At 37.0% G+C, this 13,941-nt stretch overlaps 1 gene segment (V, D, J or C); it reads left to right on the top strand.

Moving 5' to 3' along the window:
* The first annotated feature begins 317 nt into the window (after positions 1-317).
* On the top strand, positions 318-2,522 carry LOC137885618 (Ig heavy chain V region 6.96-like). The segment is given in 3 exon segments: positions 318-363; positions 446-756; positions 2,393-2,522. Coding segments are annotated over 3 exon segments (444 nt in total).
* Positions 2,523-13,941: the final 11,419 nt, after the last annotated feature.

The raw sequence follows: 13,941 nt of genomic DNA, 5'->3' as shown, positions 1-13,941 counted from the left end.
AATATAAATACAATTCTTACTTTAGAGATATTATAAAACTGATTGTCCTGTTTTCATGTGATGCAGACTGTGTTAAGTAATGAAAGACAACAAACTGTCATTTTGTGTTTGTCAACCTTTTGCACAAATTATACTGAAAGATGCTAAAAGGACTCAGTAAACATTCATTCTTCAGATTCACCAAACTGTTACTGATTCAAGTCAAATCCAGTTCCTCACTGTGAGGAGGAGTCAATGCAAAACTCAGACGTCTTCCAGCTCTACTTATGTGACTGCAGAGAGGAGGACAGAGGACAGTGGACACACAGTGTAACATGATGGACTATAGGACAGGACTGCTGCTCTTCACTATCTGCTGGGCAGGTGAAGATAGTCACTGATCTTTGTCTTTGATGGCTTTTCTTTGTGTCACCACCTTATTTCACATTTTCTATTCTCTTGACAGGTGTTGATGGTCAGACTCTGACAGAATCTGAACCAGTGGTTAAAAGGCCTGGAGAATCACACAGACTGACTTGTACAACATCTGGATTCACATTCAGCAGCTACCGTATGAACTGGGTCAGACAGGCTCCTGGAAAAGGACTGGAGTGGATCGCTTTTATACACACAGGCAGTTCTCATATCTATTACTCCCAGTCAGTCCAGGGTAGATTCACCATCTCCAGAGATGACTCCAGCAGTAAACTCTATCTACAGATGAACAGTCTGAAGACCGAGGACACAGCAGTGTATTACTGCGCCAGAAGAGACACAGTGAGAGACAATAATAGGAGAGTCGTTCAAAAACTACTTCCTCTATTCATCACCACCACTGGGGACATTCAGTTGTCTCAGTATCACTTGTCCTGAACCACTGATTTTAATGAAAATTGTTTTTATTATTTTATGACCAAAATGTCTCTAAACAGGGTCTATTAAAGGGATACAAATTGTAACTATATTAATATTTATTCTCCATGACATTAATAACTATTCTCCACTATCACAAAATAATAAGGACAAGAAAATATTTTGTTAAAAAACCACATCAGAGCACTTTTCAAGATACTCAGACGCCATACATGACAAATTAAAGAACCCAAAACAACAAAATCAAATACAGGTGAAAAATAGCTGAGTATGTAAGATCTAGCATTGAAAATGTTTGAAAGGGGAGTTTGGAGTAACTCCTTGAACATGAAATGATTGGAGCAGCTTGGTCCTGGATGATGGAGACAGGAGGTTGGCCTCAGAGGAAAGGGGTTGAAGGAAGGAGTGTGGAGGTAGAGAGTGGAGAGGGTGATTGAGAGCAGTACAGCTGATGTTGAGACAGCATTCAAGATGTTGATGAAATGACAGGGAGTGAGACCTCAAGCATGATTTCTGCTTCTCTGAAAGAAACATGAATGGGATCTTGATATAAAGCATTTTAGACATGTGCAATTGAAACATGTCAGCTAAGACTTCAATGTGCTCAATTAGAGGAACATACAATTAACATTCCATCCATCCATCCCTTCACTAGACTAGCTTTTTTTTTAGCGAAGGGGCTAGAGCAGTGTGCAAAATAAGGGGGGTCACGGGGGTTCTGAGATACCTGATTAATACTTCAGCCCCCTAAAAAGCCTCAAGAGCAAAATGTTCAAGGTCTATAAAATCACAACACAATTATTTGTCACTTGCAATTGTCACTAAAATGTCTTTTAAATGCTTACTAATGCCCAGCAGTTTTCATTATTCAAACTGCAAATCATTTATTCACAAATATGAATGCTGAGTACAAGAGACAACTTTCCACTCTAAATGACAGCCATCCAGAGCAGCAACAGGTTGCGCTAAGAGAGCCAGTCATCATGTCTCTTTGTGGACCTAACTGAACCCCATTTGGACAACTTTGATCGAGTGTCTTTCGTATGAACCTAGATTTAAGCAAGACATTGTCTCTCCTCTTCTTAAATACCAGGAAGGCAATGAAAAGAAGAAGCAGAGCCATGAGTTCTGTGTGTGTCGGGTTTGAGCCTTTGCATGTGTGTTGGGTTAGTCAGAGAGACATGAGAGTGCAGTGCGTATTCTGCTGCAGGGTGTAGTTGATACGTTGTTTAGTTGAGTGAGTGGCCTTACTATTGACCTGGACAGGTCACCGATTGCAGGATGCTCATTCACCAATGTTGAAAGAAGAATTCAGATATTTTAGCTAAAGTTACGAAAAAGGAACTTTCATTTTGTTTGTATTTTCCACTGAGATGACATGGAATAGAAGTTTAAAGTTGCATGAATTGGAAATACTCAAGTCAAGTTGAATTTGTACTTAAAGGTGAGGTCAGCGATTCTAATCCAATGCACTTTTGGTCAAATTCAGTGAATATGTCCTCAGGGTCCACTAACCGTCTGTTTTGTGTGTGCACTGAAGAAAAGCCCCAGCTCTGTAAATGGGAAACAAACAAAGGAGCTCGGGCTGAGCCAAACAGCACTATTCCAGCCAATCAGCAAGAGCTGATGCTCATTCACAGTCATGAAGAAGAACGGCAGTGGGAGTGAGAGGGAAGGTAAATCAAGAGTTCAGATATCAACAAACTGTCTCAAGAATCACTGACTCCACCCTTTCAGTACACGACTTGAATATATGTATTTTGTTATATTTGACTACAGTCATTCCTTTCACCTCAATTAAATATACAGTATATATTTTTTCATGTATGCAAAGCCTAATGAAGTATATCCTCCCTGTGAGGAGGAGTCAATTCAAAACTCAGACGTCTTCCAGCTCTACTTATGTGACTGCAGAGAGGAGGACAGAGGACAGTGGACACACAGTGTAACATGATGGACTATAGGACAGGACTGCTGCTCTTCACTATCTGCTGGGCAGGTGAAGATTTTGACAATTCTTGATTTGACAAAGTTTCCATTCATGTAACTGACATATTTCTCATGATGTTTTTTTTTTATTATATCTTATTAGGTGTTGATGGTCAGACTCTGACAGAATCTGAACCAGTGATTAAAAGGCCTGGAGAATCACACAGACTGACTTGTACAACATCTGGATTCACATTCAGCAGCTACTATATGAACTGGGTCAGACAGGCTCCTGGAAAAGGACTGGAGTGGGTTGCTACAATACAAACCACTAGCACTTACTACTCTCAGTCAGTTCAAGGCCGGTTTACCATCTCCAGAGACAACAGCAGACAGCAGGTGTATCTGCAGATGAACAGTCTGAAGACTGAAGATTCTGCTGTTTATTATTGTGCTAGAGACTCACAGTGACTGGAGCTGGTTGAGCAGCTGTACAAAATCCTACAGCGCTCATTGTTACTGGGCTGTTAGAACCTAAGCATGAATATTATTCATTCTTTTTTTCCATTACATTTATACCTTTTATTAATTAATTTATAATACATTTTTCACAAGTTGTTTTATGTCGACAATAAATGAATCGTTTCCCTGCTCATTCATGAAAACACATGAAAACACCATAAAGATAACTTGTTCATGAAAGGACCAAAGACAACAATCTGATTGCTGAAATGTAACTTCTACAAATACAAATGAAAACAAAATATGCAAATGATTTAGAATATAGAGAGAGTCACAATATGAGAGTAAAAAATGTTTCTTTTATGAAGTCACCAGAGGGCAGTCAGCATCAAGTTTCTCTCTCCTGTTACTTAGAGAACACATTCAGATCTGCTGTTGTGTCTGTGTCTTCAAACATCTGAAAACACAGAAGCCACTAAAAGTCTAGGATTCAAATCTGCAAACCAGCAGCATCAGGCTTCATTTTCACTATTTACATGTTACTGGCTGCTGTCACTATATTTCTGTTGACGCATATACAGTCAGTAAGTCCAGTAAGTAGGCAAATAAGTGCATGAATAAATGCAGTAAGGAGTTAACAAATGACAATAGCAAAACAAAGCTAACAGTTGTTTCATTTCTGTGAATGCAGGGACGTTTTCAAACTGCTATAATTGAGTGTGTCATGAAATGAAAATATCAAATGTAAAGTAGAGGTAATTTCAACGCATGTTATCACTCTGCAGATATATTAATACTGAACAGACTCTTCTATTGGCACCAGTTTAACAAAAATTATTGCATCGATGCATACACTGTATACTGTCATATCCACCTATCTCATGTATATAAAGCAATCTGTTACATTTATCATTATGTATTCCAGCACCCTTTGCACTCTGCAGTGTGATCTTACTGTCTACAAATTTCACTGTGTTGCTGATTCTGATATGTCTGATTCTATGCAAACTCAATGAGCTTCCTTGTTGCTCAGCTATAAAAACATCACATCAGTCAGTCAGTTGAGTTCACAGCTCGTCAGTTTCAACATAAACCATGTTGTCTGTAGCTCTGCTGCTGCTGTTGGCAGCTGGATGTGAGTTTTTCTTGATTTATCAAAGTCAGTCGTTCTTCTTGTATAACTTGATGATGTTACAACAAATCTTCTTTTTTTAACAGGTGTGAAGTGTGAACAGTTGACACAGCCAGCCTCTGTGACTGTGCAGCCAGATCAACGTCTGACCATCACCTGTCAGGTCTCTTATTCTGTTAGCAGCTACAGCACAGCTTGGATCAGACAGCCTGCAGGGAAAGGACTGGAATGGATTGGATACAACTGTGTTGGATGCACAGCATACTACAAAGATTCACTGAAGAACAAGTTCAGTATCAGTTTAGACTCTTCCAGCAAAACAGTGACTCTAACTGGACAGAATGTGCAGCCTGAAGACACTGCTGTGTATTACTGTGCCAGAGAGCCACAATAACACAAACCATCAGTAGACCTGAACAAAAACCTCTCAGTGTCTGAACACTTGTAACATGAAGCCACCAGAGGAGGAGCCCTCACACCACTACTGATTTCAACACCAGATCACTGTTACATCAGTTTAAATACTTAAAGGTTACAAGCACTAATACACCATTGTATATATTTCCTCAAGAAAAACTGAATTACATGTTTATTAATTGCTGAACACTGAACTTCACAAGCAATGAAATACATTCAGCTGAATTGTCTTCAGGTATTGAGGTAGAAGCTACAAGCCAAAACTCAGCACACAGCTAAAAGATGTTGGATGTCAGAGTTTCCCTCAAAACAAATGCTTGAAATTTTGTTCCTTTTTATCTCAAGGTGGACAAAAAAAAGGAGACATGTGATGTTGTTCGCCTCTCAAACCAAGCCAGCAAGGTCTGCATCTCCTGACTTGTAGGTAGTTCACCTTTCTGTACCTCAGTTGAAGTGTCTCTAAACCCCCTGAATATGAATGATATTATCATAAATGTATTACCTTTGATGGACCCTTCTGGTAAAATTCAGAATAAACAAAACATCCCGTTAATTACATATAAGGCACTGCATGATCTTGCCCTGAGCTACATTGTTGATCTTCCTCTCGACCACTCTGATCCTTAAAGCTCTGGCTTTATCTATCCTCTGCTCCAACTGCAAAACAAAAGTTGATCACACCTTTGCTGTTTTTGCTTGACAATGTGTTTTAAAAAAAAGCTAAATAAATAAAACTTACTTTAGTTGCATAAGGTTAAACAAATGTCCCAAAAACTAATTTGTAAACAAATTAAAAACGGCAAGATACAGAGAAATGATTATTACAAAAACACACAAAACATTGTTAGTTCAGAAAAGGCCTTGAATTGAAAATCAGTTTAGAGGAGGGATGAACAGAGAACACTGTTCCATCAAAAAGGAGGAGTCAATGCAAAACTCAGATGTCTTCCACCTCTACTTATCTGACAGCAGAGAGGAGGACAGAGGACAGAGGACACACAGTGTAACATGATGGACTATAGGACAGGACTGCTGCTCTTAACTATCTGCTGGGCAGGTGAAGATGAAGGTCTTGAGTAAAATTGTTCTTCAACAAGTTACAAACTTACAACAAGTGACTATTTTTCTTGTTTTTCTTGACAGGTGTTGATGGTCAGACTCTGACAGAATCTGAACCAGTGGTTAAAAGGCCTGGAGAATCACACAGACTGATCTGTACAGCCTCTGGATTCACAATCAGCAGCTACTATATGGCCTGGGTCAGACAGGCTCCTGGAAAAGGACTGGAGTGGGTTGCCACTGCTGATACTGGTAGCGGCAAATCCTACTCTCAGTCAGTTCAAGGCCGGTTTACCATCTCCAGAGACAACAGCAGACAGCAGGTGTATCTGCAGATGAACAGTCTGAAGACTGAAGATTCTGCTGTTTATTATTGTGCTGGAGACCCACAGTGACTGGAGCTGGTTGAGCAGCTGTACAAAATCCTACAATACTAATTCTTACTGTGCTAATATACTAAGAAATACTTCTATTTTTTGTATCTTTTGTTTTTAATAAAATCATGATCACGGCCAGCATTAACCATAAACAATATCTAATAAAAGTATGAATAAAAAAATATCCAACTGTCCTACAACACAACTAAATATAGAAAAAACAACGTCTGTCTTCTTATTTAAGTCTGAATAAAATAAACACAACATGAACACATCTCAGCCACATTAATGTAACCTATTCATTATTATCTAAAGTAGGTCACAATACAAGTTCAAAAATAACACAAATATAAAAAATGTAGAGCTGGATCAGTAGTGACTGCAGCTTCATGTGATTAATAAGTTGTAGCTCACATTCTCAAATACATGTCACCATAAACAGCTGGAAGACTGGGGAGCTGCTGTTTAGTCTTGTGCTTGTAAGACATTGTAATACAAGTGGAATGAATAAGTGATAGTGTGATAAGACAAACGTTCTCCTCTCTTAGCAGTAATCCACCTCACTGAGGTGACTTAACTGTGAATGAAAATGTATGAGACTGCTTCAGTTAGAGTGAAAACTTTGCTTTAAAAAGCTCTCTATAGTACAGTATTAATATTAATATATACAAACTTCATGATATTAAGAGATGTTTTTTACAGTAAATCAAATAATTTCTTTAACCATCTACATGATGACATTTTAGTCCAAATAAGCTTTTTTATACAAATATTTTTTTTCAATAAAAAATAAATAAATGCTCTACCTAGTCTGATCACTCGAGAAGACAAACTGTTTACATCTGAAAGTGATTCAAGTGGAATTCAAAAATGATTCAACAATATTCAAATGAAGGTTACATATAAGAAGTGGTGTGTGTGTGTGTGTGTGTGTGTGTGTGTGTGTGTGTGTTTGTGTCAGTGAGAGGAGAGAAGAGCTCACATCACTTCAGCTTCAACATCAACCATGTTCTCTGTAGCTCTGATTCTGCTGCTGGCAGCTGGATCCTGTGAGGAGCTTTCAGTGGATTCTCACTCATAAACACATTAGAAACACTGAATAGTCAGATGTCTGATGGAGATAATGTTGATTTGTGTTTCCACAGGTGTGAACAGTCTTGATCTCATCCAGCCAGACTCAATGGTTGTGCAGCCTGGACAGTCTTTGACCATCAGCTGTCAGGTCTCTGGTTATTCTTTGACTGATAACAGCTATGCAACAGGTTGGATCAGACAGTGTGAAGGAAAACCGATGGACTGGATTTCACATCGGTGGGGTGGAGGAGACTTTTACCAAAATGATGCTCTAAAGAACAAGTTCAGTTACAGCAGAGACACTTCTGCTGGAACAGTGACTCTAACTGGACAGAATGTGCAGCCTGAAGACACTGCTGTGTATTACTGTGCCAGAGAGCCACAATAACACAAACCATCAGTAGACCTGAACAAAAACCTCTCAGTGTCTGAACACTTGTAACATGAAGCCACCAGAGGAGGAGCCCTCACACCACTAATGATTTCAACACCAGATCACTGTAGAAAGGGAGAGAGTCTTAGGTTTATAAATAGTCCCTAATTTAACGGAAACAGTTTTTATCGATACATTTATATAAATGTATATATATATATATATATATATATATATATATATATATATATATATATATATATAAATGTATATATATATATATATATATATATATATATACATACATCATTGTATAATGTATATAGTCTTTAAAGTGATGGAATACATTGATTTGTAGAAATTAATCCTCAAAAAGTCAGTTTCACTTCCATAACACTGTTTCTTTAAAAAACAAACAAACATATAATTATAATTTCAATCATAACTGCATTAGTGACAGGATCAAGAGTCTTTAATTCAAAGTGATGTTAGATGACTTAAAATTACAGAAACGTTCCATCAACAATCTAAAAGTGAGTTTATCTGAGATTCAAGTTCCACTATAGTCTTTGTGAGAACAGCTGAACATGTCAGCTACATTTGAAATTATGTTAATATACTTTAGTCAGCTGATTTACTGTCACCATTATGTAAATCGGCCTCCTCATGTGTTTCCTCATAAATAAATGTGTGTGTGTGTGTGTGTGTGTGTGTGTGTGTGTGTGTGTGTGTGTCAGTGAGAGGAGAGAAGAGCTCACATCACTTCAGCTTCAACATCAACCATGTTCTCTGTAGCTCTGATTCTGCTGCTGGCAGCTGGATCCTGTGAGGAGCTTTCAGTGGATTCTCACTCATAAACACATTAGAAACACTGAATAGTCAGATGTCTGATGGAATAATTACTCATAAATACATATTTATTCTCCTCATGACGTTACAGCACTCAGTCATAGAAAGAATGGAGTTCTCTCATTTGAAGAACATAATTAGAAAAGTGAAATGTCCACAAAACAAAATATGTTCAAAACATTGTTAAATTGTACCACATTGTATCACAGTGAGATGATAATGAAGCAATTTTCATTGATGTCAGTGGAGTTGGTGATCAGAATAAAACTGTAGATTATTAATATTATTGTAAAAGTTCTTATGTGCTGCCCATTATGCTCAAAGTGACGGGTGAGAAAACTTGATACCAAGATAAATTATGTATGTTCATGTAGCAGATGTCTGAACTAAAATGAACATGTTCGTATGATGAGAATGATTATGATGTAGTGTTACTGAAGATAAACTATGTCAGACAGACATTAAAACAGCTGACTTGGAGGACTGACTGATTCATTAAATAATCCAGTTGTCTCCTCCCTGTGAGGAGTCAATGCAAAACTCACATGTCTTCCAGCTCTATTTATGTGACTGCAGAGAGGAGGACAGAGGACAGTGGACACACAGTGTAACATGATGGACTATAGGACAGGACTGCTGCTCTTCACTATCTGCTGGGCAGGTGAAGATAGTCACTGATCTTTGTCTTTGATGGCTTTTCTTTGTGTCACCACCTTATTTCACATTTTCTATTCTCTTGACAGGTGTTGATGGTCAGACTCTGACAGAATCTGAACCAGTGGTTAAAAGGCCTGGAGAATCACACAGACTGACTTGTACAACATCTGGATTCACATTCAGCAGCTATAGCATGAACTGGGTCAGACAGGCTCCTGGAAAAGGACTCGAGTGGATCGCTTATATCAGATCTGATAGTGCTTATATCTACTACTCTCAGTCAGTTCAAGGCCGGTTTACCATCTCCAGAGACAACAGCAGACAGCAGGTGTATCTGCAGATGAACAGTCTGAAGACTGAAGATTCTGCTGTTTATTATTGTGCTAGAGACCCACAGTGACTGGAGCTGGTTGAGCAGCTGTACAAAATCCTACAGCGCTCATTATTTTCAGGCTGATAGCATCAAGTTGATTATGTTTTTTCATATCAATTTTAAACATTGTTTTTTGTTCTATATTCTACTTTACAAATTAATTTGTATCAATCATTTTACATTTTCCCTGCATGATACAAAGTCCTGAAAATGGAGAAATATCTGTATTTCACATTAAACACATAAAAGATCACTTGTTTGTGAAAGGGACAAAAGACAGCATTAAAATATGGACGCTGAAATTAAACTTCAACAAATAAATTGAATTTCTATAAACTGAGACACAATAATGACTGTAAATGATGTGAAATACAAAGAAAGTATTTTGAGAGTGAAAAAGTTATGTGTGAAGTTTCTCTCTCTGTTACTCAAAGGAGACACTCAGATCTGCTGTTCTTATCATTGACTGGACACTGGACTGTATCAAAGCTTAATATTATATATGGAGAGTTTTTTCATATTTGATGAGATAATAGAACTATTATCAAAGGATTATTGTTGTGTTTTAACTGCAGATAAGGTCTAAATGAGATGTGTAGAGAATATTAATAATTTGCAATAAATAAAATGTATCTACATCTCTCCATGGGTAAGAATACATCTTTGTTTTTTGTTACCTTTGTCTTTATTTGTTACAGTTTGTTAGTTTTTGTGTGATTGGGCCAAAATAAAAATAATGGAACAAAACAACAAAACCTAGAAACAACTCGGCATGATATTTGATTAAGACTGTTCATCTTCACACAGATGAAGGTGAAATGTGTTGACTATTACAACATTTAAATCATACATTTTCTCTGTATGTGTCTTCAAACACCTGTGAAACTATTGACATTATTTTATTCAACTCTGCAAAGCATCAGCATCAGACTTATGTTATCATGCTATTTACATGGCCCTGGCTGCTGCAAAAGAATGAATAACTCATCAAAATAATTACAAAAAGTGAGTTTTAATCATTTGAAAACATACCAAACACATTATAAACTTGGCTCATAGAAAGCAACGTTCCTGGTGGTTTCTCCTTTAGTTTACATTTCCATCATCATTGTTATTTCAATGCTGATTTGAATGGACATGTTTTCCATTATGCTTCATGTTAAAATTAACATAAAGAATAATAACAATGATCCTAATCCTTGTTCACAATTCTACAAGAATTAACATTATGTTTTTAAAATCAAACTGTTATTATTTGGGCATTACTATTTTAAATGAATATCAAAGTTAACAGCTGTTTCATTTCAGTAAATGCTGAGATATTTTCAAAATGTTTGTGTCAAATAAAATAGCATTATCCAATGTAAAGCAGAGGTGATTTCCAGGCATGTTTTCACTTTGCAGATATAATGAACAAATTGAAGAGACTGTTCAATTGGCTCCAGTTAGACCAACGTTTACGTTTCATGTGTTTGATTCTATGCAAACTCAGTGAGCTTCCTTGTTGCTCAGCTATAAAAACATCACATCAGTCAGTCAGTTGAGTTCACAGCTCGTCAGTTTCAACATAAACCATGTTGTCTGTAGCTCTGCTGTTGCTGTTGGCAGCTGGATGTGAGTTTCTCTTGATTTATTGAAGTCAGTCGTTCTTCTTGTATAACTTGATGATGTTAAAACAAATCTTCTTTTTTAACAGGCTTAAAATGTGAACAGTTGACACAGCCAGCCTCTGTGACTGTGCAGCCAGATCAACGTCTGACCATCACCTGTCAGGTCTCTTATTCTGTTAGCAGCTACTACACAGCTTGGATCAGACAGCCTGCAGGGAAAGGACTGGAATGGATTGGAATGAAATCTACTGGATATTCATTCTACAAAGATTCACTGAAGAACAAGTTCAGTATCAGTTTAGACTCTTCCAGCAAAACAGTGACTCTAACTGGACAGAATGTGCAGCCTGAAGACACTGCTGTGTATTACTGTGCCAGAGAGCCACAATAACACAAACCATCAGTAGACCTGAACAAAAACCTCTCAGGGTCTGAACACTTGTAACATGAAGCCACCAGAGGAGGAGCCCTCACACCACTACTGATTTCAACACCAGATCACTGTCACAGTAAAGAGAAAATATGTTTGAGCAACAAAAAAGTAAAAGGAATATAACATGTATTATAAAATACAAAAATAGTTATATTTAATATACAGTGAAGACATTTTCCCAAAAGTGTCTTCTAATGATAACATTATTTTTGTTAAAAACGGCATTTTGGATATTCTGTCCATTTAGAGTCACTGTTTTGCTGCACTGAGGTAATTGCTTAATAAAACTTAATTAATAAACACAACAAATTATAAAATGTATAAATCATGAACACTTTGTGAGAAAATCATCAGTATAACATAATGAGAAACATTTGTTAATATTTGGTAATTATTAAAATATAAATACAATTCTCACTTTAGGGATATTATAAAACTGATTGTTCTGTTTTCATGTGATGCAGACTGTGTTAAATAATGAAGGACAACAAACTGTCATTTTGTGTTTGTCAACCTTTTGCACAAATTATACTGAAAGATGCTAAAAGGACTCAGTAAACATTCATTCTTCAGATTCACCAAACTGTTACTGATTCAAGTCAAATCCAGTTCCTCACTGTGAGGAGGAGTCAATGCAAAACTCAGACGTCTTCCAGCTCTACTTATGTGACTGCAGAGAGGAGGACAGAGGACAGTGGACACACAGTGTAACATGATGGACTATAGGACAGGACTGCTGCTCTTCACTATCTGCTGGGCAGGTGAAGATAGTCACTGATCTTTGTCTTTGATGGCTTTTCTTTGTGTCACCACCTTATTTCACATTTTCTATTCTCTTGACAGGTGTTGATGGTCAGACTCTGACAGAATCTGAACCAGTGGTTAAAAGGCCTGGAGAACCTCACAGGTTGATCTGTACAGCCTCTGGATTCACATTCAGCAGCTACTTAATAGCCTGGGTCAGACAGGCTCCTGGAAAAGGACTGGAGTGGGTTGCCACTGCTGATACTGGTAGCAGCACTTACTACTCTCAATCATTTCAAGGCCGGTTTACCATCTCCAGAGACAACAGCAGACAGCAGGTGTATCTGCAGATGAACACTCTGAAGACTGAAGATTCTGCTGTTTATTATTGTGCTCGACAACCACAGTGACTGGAGCTGGTTGAGCAGCTGTACAAAATCCTACAATAATACTCACTGTTATTTGGACGGTATAGAGGAAGAGCATTACATATTCTTATAGTATTTCTATCATATACTTAATTTCTGTATAAATCATTTTTACATGATATGGTATACTTTACATATATTCTTGCATTATACACATTCCTAAAAATTGTTCCTGAAAAATATTAATAAATATTAAACGCAAAAAACAGAATACAGATAACTTGTTCATAAAAAGGCCAAAGACAGCAAAACAAAAGTAAAACATTTCACTATTTTCATCACATATTGTACTCAACTGCTTCATGAAAAGCATTTGTGACTAAAGACAGCAGTGATCCATAAAGTGGAGGAGAAGTGGAAAGATGACAGCATTTTACTTTATTATTTACAACTAAAGGAATCATATACGGAGATGAATACTTCATTTAGAACGTTTTTTCATCTTTAGGAGGGTATTTTATAAGATGTGGAGAGAATAATGACAGTTTTATAAAATAAAGTTATGTGAATATAAATAGAAATGACCTAATCTGCATATTGGCAGGAGTAAACCTGTGTCTTTATTTCTGATCTTTCTGATCTTTTTCTTTTGTTTGCCAACGTTTGTATTTTATTTGGCTATAGTAGAAATAATATAATAATACATATTTTTCATGTCTTACACGACCACATTCATGAAAGCAACATATTTTGATCATGACATAAAAGCTTTGACGACCATAGTTTAATCACAGCTAAAGGTTGTTTCTTTGTATTTTGTCACACAGGTTTCAGTGTCTGAACAGCTGTTTTCCTCTCAAGGCTCCATGTTTCTCTGTATGTGTGCGTCTTCAAACATCTGCAAACACTAAAACCAATCAAAAGTCTTTGATTCAAACTTGCAAACCAGCAGACTTAACTTTTCATACTATTTACATGACCCTGGCTGCTGTCACTGTATTTCTGTTTACAGCAAATACAGTCAGTAAGTACAGAAAGTGAGCAAATAAATGAAAAATGAAGTTCTTACAATGAAGCTGAACTCATACGTTTGAAGTAAATCTTGAATCTGATCATTGTTTGAAATTATGCAAAAATTATATACGCAGAAAATACATAATACACTTAAGCATTGATAGTTAAGAGCGAAGTTAATGGTTGTTTTATTCTGTAAATACAGGGACATTTTCAAA

The sequence above is a fragment of the Cebidichthys violaceus genome, unplaced genomic scaffold (assembly GCF_023349555.1).
Source record: "Cebidichthys violaceus isolate CVI_PGR_0920_01 unplaced genomic scaffold, fCebVio1.0.p SCAF_40, whole genome shotgun sequence".
NCBI classification, from domain to species: Eukaryota; Metazoa; Chordata; class Actinopteri; order Perciformes; family Stichaeidae; genus Cebidichthys; species Cebidichthys violaceus.
Note: the sequence above shows the minus strand (reverse complement) of the source record. Positions and strands in the feature narration are given on the sequence as shown.